Here is a 12,810-nt window from a genome sequence, read left to right as displayed (position 1 = left end):
GTGGTAGGATGTGTTTTCCAAAGTGGCCATAAATTTTCTATCCAATATGCTCTTCTAGGACCTTCCAGAACTATTACCCCATCAAAAGGTAGAGTCTGTGTCTTCTCTGCTTGAGGCTGGGGAGAGGGGAAGCTTGGTGACTGCCTCTGCAGATAGTGCAAGGCAGAGGTGACGCTACGTGACTTCCAAGGTGAGGTCACCAAAGGTGACACTGGTTCTCATGGTGTTTTCCCCTGGCAATCCTGAACCACCCACAGAAAGCCAGCCGCCCTGAAGCCACCATTTGGAAATGTATGCAGTTCCTGGGGCTACCATAACGAATTACCATGACCTTGATGGCTGAAAACAATAGAAATCATTTCTTCTGAGTTCTGGACACCAGAAGTCAAAAATCAAGGTGTCAGCGGGACAGGGCTCCCTCCAAAGACTGTAGGGGAGAATCCTTTCTTCCCTCTCTCAGCTTCTGGTGGCTCCGAGCAGTCCCACCTTTGGCTTTATCACTCAGGTCTCTGCCTTCATCTTCACATGGCCTCCTGTGTGTCCGTCCAGTCTCTTTTGTCTATATCTCTCTGCTGCCTAGGTCACCCTTCTAATAAGGAGTATTGGGGGTTTGGAACTTTCAATCCCACCTCCAGCCTCCAGAGAGAGGAGAAGGGCTGGATGCTGAACCCATTATCAATGGCCGATGATTTCATCAAGCAGCCCTAGGTGATAAAGCCTCCATAAAGACTCAAAAGCACTGGGTTGGGAGAGCCTCCACTTGATGAACACATGTAGGTGCTGGGAGGGTGGCACATCTGGGGTGGCACATGGAAGCTCTGCATCCATTCCCCAACCCTCATCGTATGCATCTCTTCCATCTGGCTGTTCCTGAGTTATATCCTTTTATTTTTTTTATATCCTTTTATAATAAACTGATGATCTAGTAAGTAAAATGTTTCTCTGACTTCCACGAGCCACTCTACCAAGCTAATCAAACCGAAGTGGGGGCAGTGCAGTCACTGGAACCTTCAATCCACAGCTGGTAGGTCAGAAACACTGGAGACAATGAGGACTTGTGACTGGCATCTGAAGTTGAGGGGCTGGGCATGAAGTATTGTGGGATACTTAACCTGTGGGATCTGATCCTGTCACCAGGTATGCAGGGTCAGAATTGAGTTGAATTGTAAGGACACCCAGCTGATATCAGAGTATTCATCATGGGCGTGGGGAACCCACATGCTGCCAACACATGCATCCAAATTGATGTCAGAACCCTTAATGGTCATACCTGACTCCTCCGAAGCTCCTTTTCCTTTAGGACTGTAGTGTTAAATCCAGGTTCCCCCCGTAAATCGAAGAGAGACACTTCCTTAAAGAAAGCCCCTTGTATTTCCACAATACCTGAGGTAGTATCTCCTGCTTCGATTATCTGCCAAGAATGAGAATAAACATAACAACCTTGTGGAAGGTGCACTGAACTTTGGGTAAGGGCCAGGCACTGTGTCAGTGCTTCACGGCCCATAAAATTCACCATATCTGCTAAGCAACCCTATGAGGTGGGAGACTATCTTTACCCCCATTTTGCAGGTAAGGAAACTGAGGCTTAATAAGTAATTGGTTGAAAGTTGGTAAAGAAGGTTTAAGCACAAGTCTGTCTTATTCCAGAACCCATAGTCTATTTTAACCAGATGTGCTATTGTTATTTGCAAGATGTTAGCATTTTAAGCCAAAATCCTTGGGTTTGGTTTCCTGACAGATTTTGCAACTGGATGCAGCAGGTCTTATAGAATAGGATACCCAAAGACCCCACTGCCAAGTGAGAAAGAGAAACATAGGTGTGATTTTGGATCATGGGAGGGGCTTTCAGAAGCACTCTGGGAAACTCAGGGTTCATTTTGAGATTTGAAAAACAAACTTTCAGAACATTATTCTATCAAGAAACATTATTCTATCAAGTCTTCCAGATTCAACTGGTAAGGAAAGCACCAGGGTCTGGGAAAAAATATAGCATGATCCTTGGGTCGCTTGGGTGGCACAGTCAGCTAGCATCTGACTCTTGGTTTTAGCTCAGGTCCTGATCTCAGAGTCATGAGATCAATTCCCATATCAAGCTCAGCATGAAGTCTGCTTGAGATTCTCTCTCCCTTTCTCCCTTTCCCTCTGCCCCTCCTACTCACGTTCTCTCTCGAAAATAAATCTTAAAAAAAAAAAATAAAAAGAAAGAAAGATATATAGCATGACCCAAGAGGCTCTTTCTGGAAAGGAAGGAAGGTGGGGATCAGGGGAAAGTTTAGAACACACCCTTACAAAGGCTGGGCTAACCCCTGCCCGAGTGAATGGCCCAAAGTCACAGTTCAATTACAAAACCCCAAAATCACATGCTCTGGGAGCCACGTGGCTGAGGATCAGATGTCTTCCTCTCACCTTGCTGAGGACACCTTGCTTCTGGGCAGGTGACAAGTCAGACACATGCAAGGAGTTCGTGCTTCTCAGGACCTGCAAGAGGTCCCTGCGATCCATGCCATAGAAGGCCTGGGTGCCAACCCCAGCCAGCAGCACGCCCATCTGGCTGACATTGTAGAAAGACAGCACCTGAGAAGACCAGCCACAAGGGGGATGAGGTTCTTCTCTGGTTCCTCATCCGGCAGACACTTACCCCACTGCATGCTGGGTATCTGGATGGGCACTAGGGAGCTCTTCCTTCCTTCTATCAGGAAAGAGAGTCAATATCAAAATCTGACATACGAGGCAAGGGCTTTACCAGGGGAGTACTATGCTGTCCGAGGCCACCGCACAAATATCACAAAGTGATGACCCAGGCACCACAACTAGCCAGGCAATGGGCTTTTGTGTATGTATTTAACTTGAACAAGCTGACAATATTTTTTAAATTGGGGAAATTTCCAATAAAATCCAGGTTTGAGTGACTTGTTTTTTTAGTTTGATTTTTTAAAAAGAAATCTGAACACCAGGCAATACAAGGCCTAGTTTAGCAACAACTGGCAAGAAGTGACCAGCAGCTGCCCCTTGAGGTCAGTGGTGGAGCTCTCAGTTCACCCAGCCTCACTCCCTCGTACAGTGCCCGAAGGCAGCCCATTCTTCTCATTATGTCACCTGACATAACAAAGCTCCATGCTCATCTATCACCATATAGAAGCTTCTAGTTGAAATGCATGTTTTGAGATATGGGTCTGGTATTTTATGACAAATATGATTATAGCTGTCTGCCCCATCAGAAACTCTACTCATTTTTTCTCCTTTCTTTAAAGATTCTAGATGGTTTTCCATATAATCAGTGACATTTATTCCTTAGTCCTATAAGAACCCAGTTGAGTGTTTTGCCTGCTATGCTCTATAGAATGCATAGTCTCTACTGTCCCCAAGGAAGGCAAGACCTTTTGAGCTCTTGGTTTCTTTACAACAATCACCTCACAACTCTGTAGGAAAAGTTGGACACTAGGAAAGAGACAAGCCACTTTGTCCAAGGCTAGAAGGAACAACATAGTCTCCCTCAGGTCCCTAAAATCGAATGCACAGAAAACTGTGCAAGTAGATTCATGTGGCCCAAGTCAAAACAGAGGAAGGCTGCAAAGCCTTAAAACTAAGTTGTCATGAGGCTAGAAGGGACAAGAAGAATTGGCTAGCCTTGGCCTTGAGTCAGAAAGTAAGAATGGATAGACCATGTATGGTGCCATACCGGAGGCAGTTAGCATGGGAGTTAAGCAAGCAGACTCTGAAGCCAGACATCCTGAGGTCAATCCCAGCTGTGTCCTTTTGTGGAACACAAAAGGAATTTGGCAATTCCCTTACACACTCTGTGCCTCTCATGAATGACATGGAAAATCAAGGTTATAACACACTACTAACCTCAAAGGGTTGTTGAGAACATTGAATGGTTAACTCACACCCAAATCTGGCACACAGGAAATACCTAATGAATATTTGTTATTATTGTCATCTTGGAATTGGTTCCCAATCCAGTCCTCATGAACTAGACTGCAGGCTGGGACATGACTATGAGACAGAGAGAGCAGAACACCAAAATGTTTAGGGACTCAGGGCTCTGGAGCCCCTTCTACTGAGTCCAGGGCAGAGAGATGATTTCCCCAGGATAAAAGACTCATTTCCCACCCCCAGGAGTGTCCAGAGGATGGACTAAGGCTCCTGTCTCCTCTAAATAAGACCTTCTGCAAGGACAATTCCCTCCCTGCAGCACAAAATGAATAAAATAGCATTATGTCCCATTCCAGGAAGAGTGATGTGTTTCCAGGCTCAACAAGAAAAAAAAAAAAAAATCCTGGGAGGGATCCCAACCTTTGCTCATAACACAACAGTAGCTACCACTCATTGAGCTCATACTCTAGGTCACATGTTCCAACCTCTTCCTGTGTACTGATCCACATAATCCTTGCAGCCATCCTACAGGAAAGGTGCTATCATTATCCCCATCCTACAAATAGGGAAACTGAGTCAAAAAGAAGTTAAGCCAATTGTCCAGCTAGTAAACAGCAGAGCAAGTCCTCTTTGGCACTATCTTCTTACCGACTGGCTATCCTTGTATATCACCATGGGTCCTTGGGTCTCAGAGGATTTTAAAAAAGAGTTCAAAGCTCCAACTGACCTTCTCATGGGCCAAGTATTTGGCAGACAAGATGATGACCTGGCTCTTGGCCCAGCCTGAGACCTGGTTGAGGGTGGAGATGGCACCATGCACAGCCTCAGGGGAGAGGGATTCCAGTTGACTATGGGTCAAGCCCACAACCGCATCCGACAAAGAGCCCAGAGTCTCATTGAGGGTCTGGTTCTCCGTGGCAATGTCCAGGAGGTCAGCTTTGAGCTGGAAGGGGAGCAAGCTGGCATGAGGGTGGACAACAAGCAGGAGAGTGACTCCCTCTTGCCCATGCCCTGAGGTAGTCACAACACCCTTCCCCATCTGACCCCCTCATTGAGCCCTGGCCAGACAATGAGTTGCCCTGGACTGAGAGGACCACTTCCTCTGGCCTTGACCTTAATCAGCGGCAAATTCACTTTGTGCTTCATTTAAATATCAATTTGCTATTAAATCAACCTTGAAATATGGCAGAAGGAAATTTTGTTCATTTTGTCCATAACTCTACCACACACACTTTCATAATATCCGTTTTCCTTTTGTGACCTTGAACTCTGCATCCATATACATGGCTGTTCTTCTTTCACGAAATACCCAGGGTGTTCTTCATGATAATATATATAATCCTGGTAAAAATAATTTTCAACGGTAACAAGAAAGTAAAAGTCTCTGGAAACTCCTACCTCATAAAAAAAACTATGATTGGGGGCGCCAGGGTGACTCAGTCGGTTAAGCAGTCGACTCTTGATTTTGGCTTAGGTCATGATCTTGGGATCCTGGGATCAAGCTCTGCATCGAGCTCCCTGCTTAGCAGAGGGTCTGCTTCTCCCTCTGCCTTTCCCCCTTTCCCTGAACCCCTGCTCATGCTCGTTCTTTCTCTCTCTTTCAAATGCAATCTTTTAAAACAATAAGTAAACTACAGCATGTAGCTTTCGCATAGTCGTACTATGAATGGCAGTGCAATTTTCCATATTTTTTACTTCTGTCTTACACAGATTTTCTCGTAACTGGGATCGCCTTAATGATTATTTTATTATGCTATACCTATCTAGTTATAAATAAGTGTGCTTCCTAACCACTTCCAGTAAAGAAGGTGATAAAGCCACCTATTGTAACATGACCTCTGTACCTAAAAATGAGAAAGGTTCATGTGTTAACACCTGAAGTTGTGGGAACAGTATATTCTTATTAGAAGAGTGCGCACAAGTGTACCAGGCAATACTGAAATGGCCACTGGGGGGCAGCAGCGTGAAGTGAAAGAAAGCTGTCACAACCTCTGGGTTCTCCAAATTCTGCAGCGACTCTTCCCAGGGGCTCAGCTTCCACCTGTAAGACGGTGGCATGTGCTAGAGCAGTGCTTCTCAAAGCACTGTGGTCCTTGACCAACAACATGACCTGCAACCTTGTTAGAAATGCAGATTCTCAGGCCCTACCCTGGTCCTCCTGAACCAGAGACGCTGAACATGAGGCCCACCAACCTGTATTTTAACAAGCCCTCCAGGTGACTCTGATGTACTCCCTGGTCTGAGAAGTACTGAGCTAGGTGATCTCAAAGTGTACTCTCATATCTTAGTTGTATTGGACTTCCTTCTTGGTCAAGGAGGCCACAGCAACGCCTGTGGCTCTTAAGTACATTTACTTTCTGATGTTTCATTTGAGTTTGCTTGGAAGGGATCCTTTTCCTTGAAAATAAACATATGCACTGGTCACGATAATGATGACTATGTGTGTGAAAAACTACTTATGTGTGAAAAACTACTGCAGAATTATTGGTATTTTTTTAAGATTTTATTTATTTATTCATGAGAGACACAGAGAGAAAGAGAGAGAGACAGAGACACAGGCGGACAGAGAAGCAGGCTCCAAGCAGGGAGCCCGACGTGGGGACTCGATCCTGGGACTCCAGGATCAGGCCCTGGACTGAAGGTGGCGCTTAACCGCTGAGCCACCCAGGCTGCCCAATTATGGATGGTATTATCAAAATTTTCTTTTTTTTACATTTTAAATAGGCTCCATGCCCAACACGGGACTCAAACTCAACTGTGAGATCAAGAGTTGCATGCTCCACCCACTGAGCCATCCAGGTGCCCCAGAATTTTAATATTGCTCTCACATCACCTCTTCAATAAAAAAAAAAAAAAAAGGAAAGGGCCAAAAATGTAAGAGATGCAGGTGGAATTGACATCTTAAGGGAAGAAAGGATAGAAAGATGGAGAGAGAAGGGAAATGAAAAAGTCCTTCTGTGCCAGGTTGTCCAGAACTTTGGTCTAGGAACTCAATAAATACACTCTAATCCAGTGCTCTCAACCCCGGCTGCACTGGAATCATGTGAGGATCTTTTTAAACATACCATTCCCTGACCAATACCTCAAGAATCTCTGGGGATGGGAGCACCTAGGTGGATCAGTTGTTGAGTGTTTGCCTTCTGCTCAGGGCATGGTGATCCCAGGGTCCTAGGATCAAGTCCTGCATGGGCTCCCCTCTGGGAGCCTATTTCTCCCTCTGCCTATGTCTCTGTGTCTCTCATGAATGAATAAATAAAATTGTTTTTAAAAAAAGAGGGAATCTCTGGGGATGGAGCTGGTAGGGTGGTGCTACTAATGCAAAGCCAGGTTTGAGAACCTCACATTATCTCCTCGCTGTTCCAAGCACGGTCACTGGACAGCTGCTTCAGCATTCCCTGGAAGTTTGCTGGAAGTGCAGTCTCCAGAGGCACCTGGGTGGCTCAACTGGTTAAGTGTCTGCCTTCAACTCAGGTCCTGATCCCAGCGTCCTGGGATTGAGCCACATATCTTTGGGCTCCCTGCTCCTCCCTCTCGCTCTGATCTCCCCACCCACCCACTTGTGTGTTCTCTCTTCTCTCTTAAATAATAAAATCAGAAGAAAGAAGAAAGAAGAAGAAGAAGAGAGAAGAAGAAGAAAGGAGAAGAAGGAGAAAGAAGAAGGAGGAGGAGGAGGAGGAAGAAGAAGAAAGGAAGGAAAAGAAGGAGGAAGGAGAAGAAGGAGGAAGGAGAAGAAGGAGGAAGAAGAAGAAGAAGGAGGAGGAGGAGGAGGAGGAGGAGGGGGAGGGGGAGGGGGAGGGGGAGGGGGAGGGGGAGAAGAAGAAGAAGAAGAATCTCCACTCAGACCCACTGAATCAGAATCCACATTGAAGACCCCAGGTGATCCTTATGCACAGTTAAGTTTAAGAGGGCCACTCTGAATTTTTATCTATCACAGGTTTTCCCTTATACTGCTTTATGTCATTTCTTCCCATTCTAAGGTCATCCCAGGATTTGGGATGCCATCTGCCTTGGCTGGACCTAGATCCTGATGAAACCTACATGTTTTCTCTCAAAGGCCAGACAACAGAACGCCTGGGTGGCTCAGTGGTTGAGCATCTGCCTTCAGCTGAGGGCGTGATCCCGGGGTCCTGGGATCGAGTCCCACATCGGGCTCCCTGTAGGGAGCCTGCTTCTCCTTCTGCCTATGTCTCTGCCTCTCTCTGTGAGTCTCTCATGAATATATAAATAAAATCTTAAAAAAAAAAAAAGGCCAGACAAGACTCTCCTCCCCATTTCTCTGGCCATTTCCCCAGGGCTCTGCACCCCATTATACCTTCTGAACCCCAGCCTGGAAGCCCCTCAGATGGCTGCACTTGATCATCTGGTGAAGGAGGACTTGGGCCACTGTGGCGTCCAGCAAATCCAGGTCATTGTAGAAACAGACCAGCAGCCCCAACCTGTGTGGGAAGATAAGGGGACTCAGAGCTGGGGGCTCAGAACTGGGAGACACAGACACAGTCCCTCCCACACAGAACCAGGAGTCAAGGTCAGAGCAGCTACTGCAAGCCAGGGATTGTGCCGAGCCCCATGCCCGGATCACCCCATCACAGCCACCCTACGAGGTAGATGCCTTTATCAACCCCATTTCACAGAAAGGCAGACAGACTCAGAGCATGCAAACAACTTGCCCAAGACAAGTAGAGAAGCCTGGACTCAAATCTAGACCCATCCAACTCTGTCATCTCTCCTCCCAGGGCAGTAAGGGGCACAAAGAAAGCATGATGCTGACTTAACCACAGAAAACTCCCCATATTCCACATAGAGGTAAAGGGTTTGCCCACCCTGACGGATTCTCTGAGGCAGATTATTTCCAAGATGGTTTACAACCTACACCCCCAAATGATGATGACTTTGAAAGGAAAGAGAAAGACAAGATGCATAACAGTGTTAAGGACAGAGGTAGGATTTGAACCCTGGTCTAGCTGGGAGCACTGTACTTAGTAGTTAAGAGCACAGTGTCAGGGACGCCTGGGTGACTCAGTGGTTCAGCATCTGCCTTTGGCTCAGAGCATGATCCCAGGGTCCTGGGATTGAGTACCACAGTGGGCTTCCTGCAGAGAGCCTGCTTCTCCCTCTGCCTATGTCTCTGCCTCTCTCTGTGTGTCTCCCATGAAAAAATAAATAAAATCTTTAAAACAAAAAAAAGAGCATAGCGTCAGGCCAACAAGAGTTTGAAGCCCAGCTGTAGGGAATGTTCGATCCAACAATAAACTTCTCTGCAAGCCTGCTGCATGCACAATTGAGCAGTCCGCACTCTGTGCTACAGTAATCATAATAAATATGATGAACGGAGGAATCAGGAGTACTGTGAGGGTTCAATGGGAAGAGCCACAGGAACTAATCAGCATTCTTCCTCGTGGATGCCAAGCACTCCTTCATTAATGGATGCGCTTAGAGTTAATATGAAATCTATTCAATGCAGCATGGCTGGACCGTCTGGTTGACCATGCTCAACCTGGATGGACCCTCTCAGAAAGACACTGACAAGCTCAGACATGTCCACAGGAGAGCAGTCAGGTCAGCAGAAGGATTTGAAACTGTGTCCGATGAGAAAAGACTGAGGGGATGTGAAGACTGAATATTAACAACCACATTAAGAATAATTAATATGTCATGAGCACCTACTGTGTGTCAGGTGGGTATAATCCTTACTAGGACCTTAACGAGGTAGGCAGATAGTTATCTCTTATTTTATACATGGGGAAATGGAGGTCGGGAGAGGTAAACTGACAGCCAAAAATCACACAACTAATATGTGCCAGAGCCAGGATTATATTCAGGAGGGCTGGCTCCACGTTCCATGTTCTGAACCACTAAGTTACTTTTATACAATCACAGAAAAAGGGGATCCATAGGTCCAAAGCTTATAGGTAAAAGTTACTAGGGATGGGGAAGAAGGTGTCATAGTTTCATATAAGGATATTCTCTACAAGTGACTTTTTGACAAAATTTAAGGTACTATGGTGATGCCAGAGGAAGCACTGTGACATGTGCCCTGAGAGACTGACAGATAGTTAGACAGTGCTCACCACCCTTCCCCACTGCATTTTCCCTCCTGCTAATATTCAAACCCCTCCTGGAATCACCAAGTACCCAGCTCTTGGCCCTCCTCCCCTGCTGGAAATCATTCCTGGAGGGTCATGTTTCAATCACTGAATTCTAGAGCTGATGTCATCTGTGGGTCCCCCCACCTAAGAATCTGGATAACAATAGATTCACAAATATGGGGACCCAAAAGCTCTTTCCAATACTCAAGCCACCCTAATGGAAATTACACATTGACCATGGAATGGACAGAGTACTGAGTATTTAAAATATTCTATTTCCATGCTCAGAGCTGGAATCTTAGCACTTGAAAAAGCTGCATAAAATGCCTGGCACAGAAGATGCTCAGAAAACCTTAGTTCACCCCACGCCACTTCATACCCCCTGCAAAGGGTCTTTCTTTGGGAGAAATGCCTTGCCTCATGTGCACAGAGATGTGGTGCTACTTAAAGAGATGAACCAGAGGCATCTGGGTGGCTCAGTAGGTGAGCATCTGCCTTTGGCTCAGGTCGTGATCTCAGGGTCCTAGGATCGAGCCTCGCATTGGGCTTCTCACAGGGAGCCTGCTTCTCCCCTTGCCTATGTCTCTGCTTTTCTCTGTGTGTTTCATGAACAAATAAATTTTTAAAATCCTTTTTAAAATTAAAAAAAATAAAGAGATGAACCAACCACTTCCCTTCCCTCCCAAGGTCCTCTGCTGCTCAGAGGACTCTGGTGCTTAGGTCACATTTTGGGAAACAACTCTGAGGACCCAGAGCCCCTGCCCCTTGCCTGTGAATGGTGGAGATATTCCTCATGTCAAAGCTGGAGGAGCTGATCCTCTCCAAAAACGCCTGGGCCAGTTCAGGCGTGATGTCATAAACTGTGTCCAGCTGCTTGGTGGCATTGTCATAGCTGATAAACAGCCCAATCTGATGGACAAGGACAGGAAGATCAGTGAGGAAGGGTGACGTGACCCCAAGCAGCCCTGCTTCAGTGGTCCATGCTGTGACCCATCCCAGAGACTCAGAGATGCCCAGTTCCCATTGGCCCTGATTTCTCAGTGGTCTGTAACAACTGTTTTAGCTTCCTCTTCAAGCCAACTGTTATTTAGCAAAGTGCTATATTTTAGTATCCAAGCCACTGAACTCTTGGAAAGCTAATGTTTGCACATTTATTTGTAGATTTGTTATATTGAGGTCAGAGAATGTGGCCCACAAATGTTGCACTTGGGGGAATCAGGGGTTTTTTGTTTGTTTTTTTAAGTAGATGAATGAGTTTACAAATGGGCCTCGGGTGATGAAAAGAGAGTGTGTTCCCTTGGTAAGATACAAATATACAGGTAGATAGATTCAATTTTGTTTAATATACCATTCAGATTCCTTCTGTTCTTGTTCATTTTCCATCTATGTGTGCAAGGGTGTCAAGTTGAAATCTCCTATCTCTCTATGCACTGTTATTCTGTGCTGGTAAAGTTGTCTCTCCCTTATGGATTCTACTCTTTATCCATATAAAAGTCCCTCTTAGCATCAGTACTCTGTGGCTTCACCTCCTTTCTTTTTTTTTTTCTTCACCTCCCTTCTCTACACTTTTAGATGATGAAGAAAAGTTGCAAATGACCTCTTGATCTTAGAGATTCCTCCCCAGTGGTCCAGCTTTCTAAGAATTTAATTTCTATCCAACTTCTGGGAGTTCACTCATTATTGGGAGAGCAAAACTGAGATTTAATCCATTTTAAAAACTGAGGATTATAAAATTGAAAGATGTTTGAAATATTCTCAACCTCCGAGGTGAAAAGAGGAATCTAGATATGTCAACTGTACTTCAATTAAAAATTTTTTTAATTTTTCTTAAAGGACTCCTGGGTGGCTCAGTGATTGACCATCTGCCTTCGGTTCAGGGTGTGATCCTGGAATCCTGGGATCAAGTCCCACATCAAGCTCCCCACAGGGAGCTTGCTTCTCCCTCTGCCTATGTCTCTGCCTCTCTCTCTCTCTCTCTCTGGGTCTCTCATGAATAAATAAATAAAATCTTTAAAAAATCTTTTTCTTAAAAAGGACAACCTGGCTCTGTCTTCGGTTTCATCATAAGCAGACATTGTTGGATCAACTGGCCCTTGAACAAGCCAGTCGTTTGATACAAACACTTCTCTCACTGGCCAGGAGAAAGGTAAGGCACATATGATAAAAATTGCAGGCAAGCCCCAAAGTCTTTATGAATGCCTCCCTGTTGGCAGCATGCTTTAGAGGCTGCATTCCAGAATCATGATGCCCAAGGGATGTTAGTGTCATTAGGTCAACATCAAGAGGACAGAGACAGGCTGACTAGTGAGTGAAAGTAACATTACAACTTGTTTATTTCTCAACTGTAAACTCTACAGTTAAAATCCAATCATTCCTCATGCTGAAATAGCTATCAATAGAAGTAGCTATAAATTGAAATTGTTAGTAATCCAGGATTCATTTGACTTGAGTTCATCCTTTCAAGGACCAGAAACTCTATAGCTATTGTCCTTGGCCTTTCTTGAATACAAAAATACCCTGAAATGATTTTTGGTTCACAGCCAACATTTTCTTTTTTTTTTTTTTAATTTATTTGTGATAGTCACAGAGAGAGAGAGAGAGAGGCAGAGACATAGGCAGAGGGAGAAGCAGGCTCCATGCACCGGGAGCCCGACGTGGGATTCGATCCCGGGTCTCCAGGATCACGCCCTGGGCCAAAGGCAGGCGCCAAACCACTGCGCCACCCAGGGATCCCCAACATTTTCTTTATATCATGTTTGTTCACATCAGAGCTTTCTTTATCTATAATTCTTTTTCTTCTCTTGGCTCTTCTACACTAAACACAACCTGATGACCAACCACTTGAGGC

The 12,810-nt window shown here is 45.4% G+C and overlaps 1 protein-coding gene across 3 annotated transcripts in view; it reads right to left on the bottom strand.

The window, feature by feature from the left end:
- OTOA (otoancorin) overlaps positions 1-12,810 on the bottom strand; it is a 68,696-nt gene that overhangs the window by 33,554 nt on the left and 22,332 nt on the right. For all 3 annotated transcript variants that reach the window (XM_077906984.1, XM_077906985.1, XM_077906986.1), the window contains 5 exons: positions 10,732-10,871; positions 8,189-8,312; positions 4,604-4,819; positions 2,407-2,574; positions 1,271-1,411 (listed from right to left, as the gene is read on the bottom strand). In XM_077906984.1, the coding sequence (XP_077763110.1) occupies positions 1,271-1,411; positions 2,407-2,574; positions 4,604-4,819; positions 8,189-8,312; positions 10,732-10,871 (789 nt within the window). The remainder of the gene's footprint in view (positions 1-1,270; positions 1,412-2,406; positions 2,575-4,603; positions 4,820-8,188; positions 8,313-10,731; positions 10,872-12,810) is intronic.

Source organism: Canis aureus, chromosome 8 (assembly GCF_053574225.1).
Source record: "Canis aureus isolate CA01 chromosome 8, VMU_Caureus_v.1.0, whole genome shotgun sequence".
In the NCBI taxonomy this organism is placed as follows: Eukaryota; Metazoa; Chordata; class Mammalia; order Carnivora; family Canidae; genus Canis; species Canis aureus.
The sequence above is the reverse complement of the archived record's forward strand: the minus strand, read 5'-3'. Positions and strand labels throughout refer to the sequence as shown.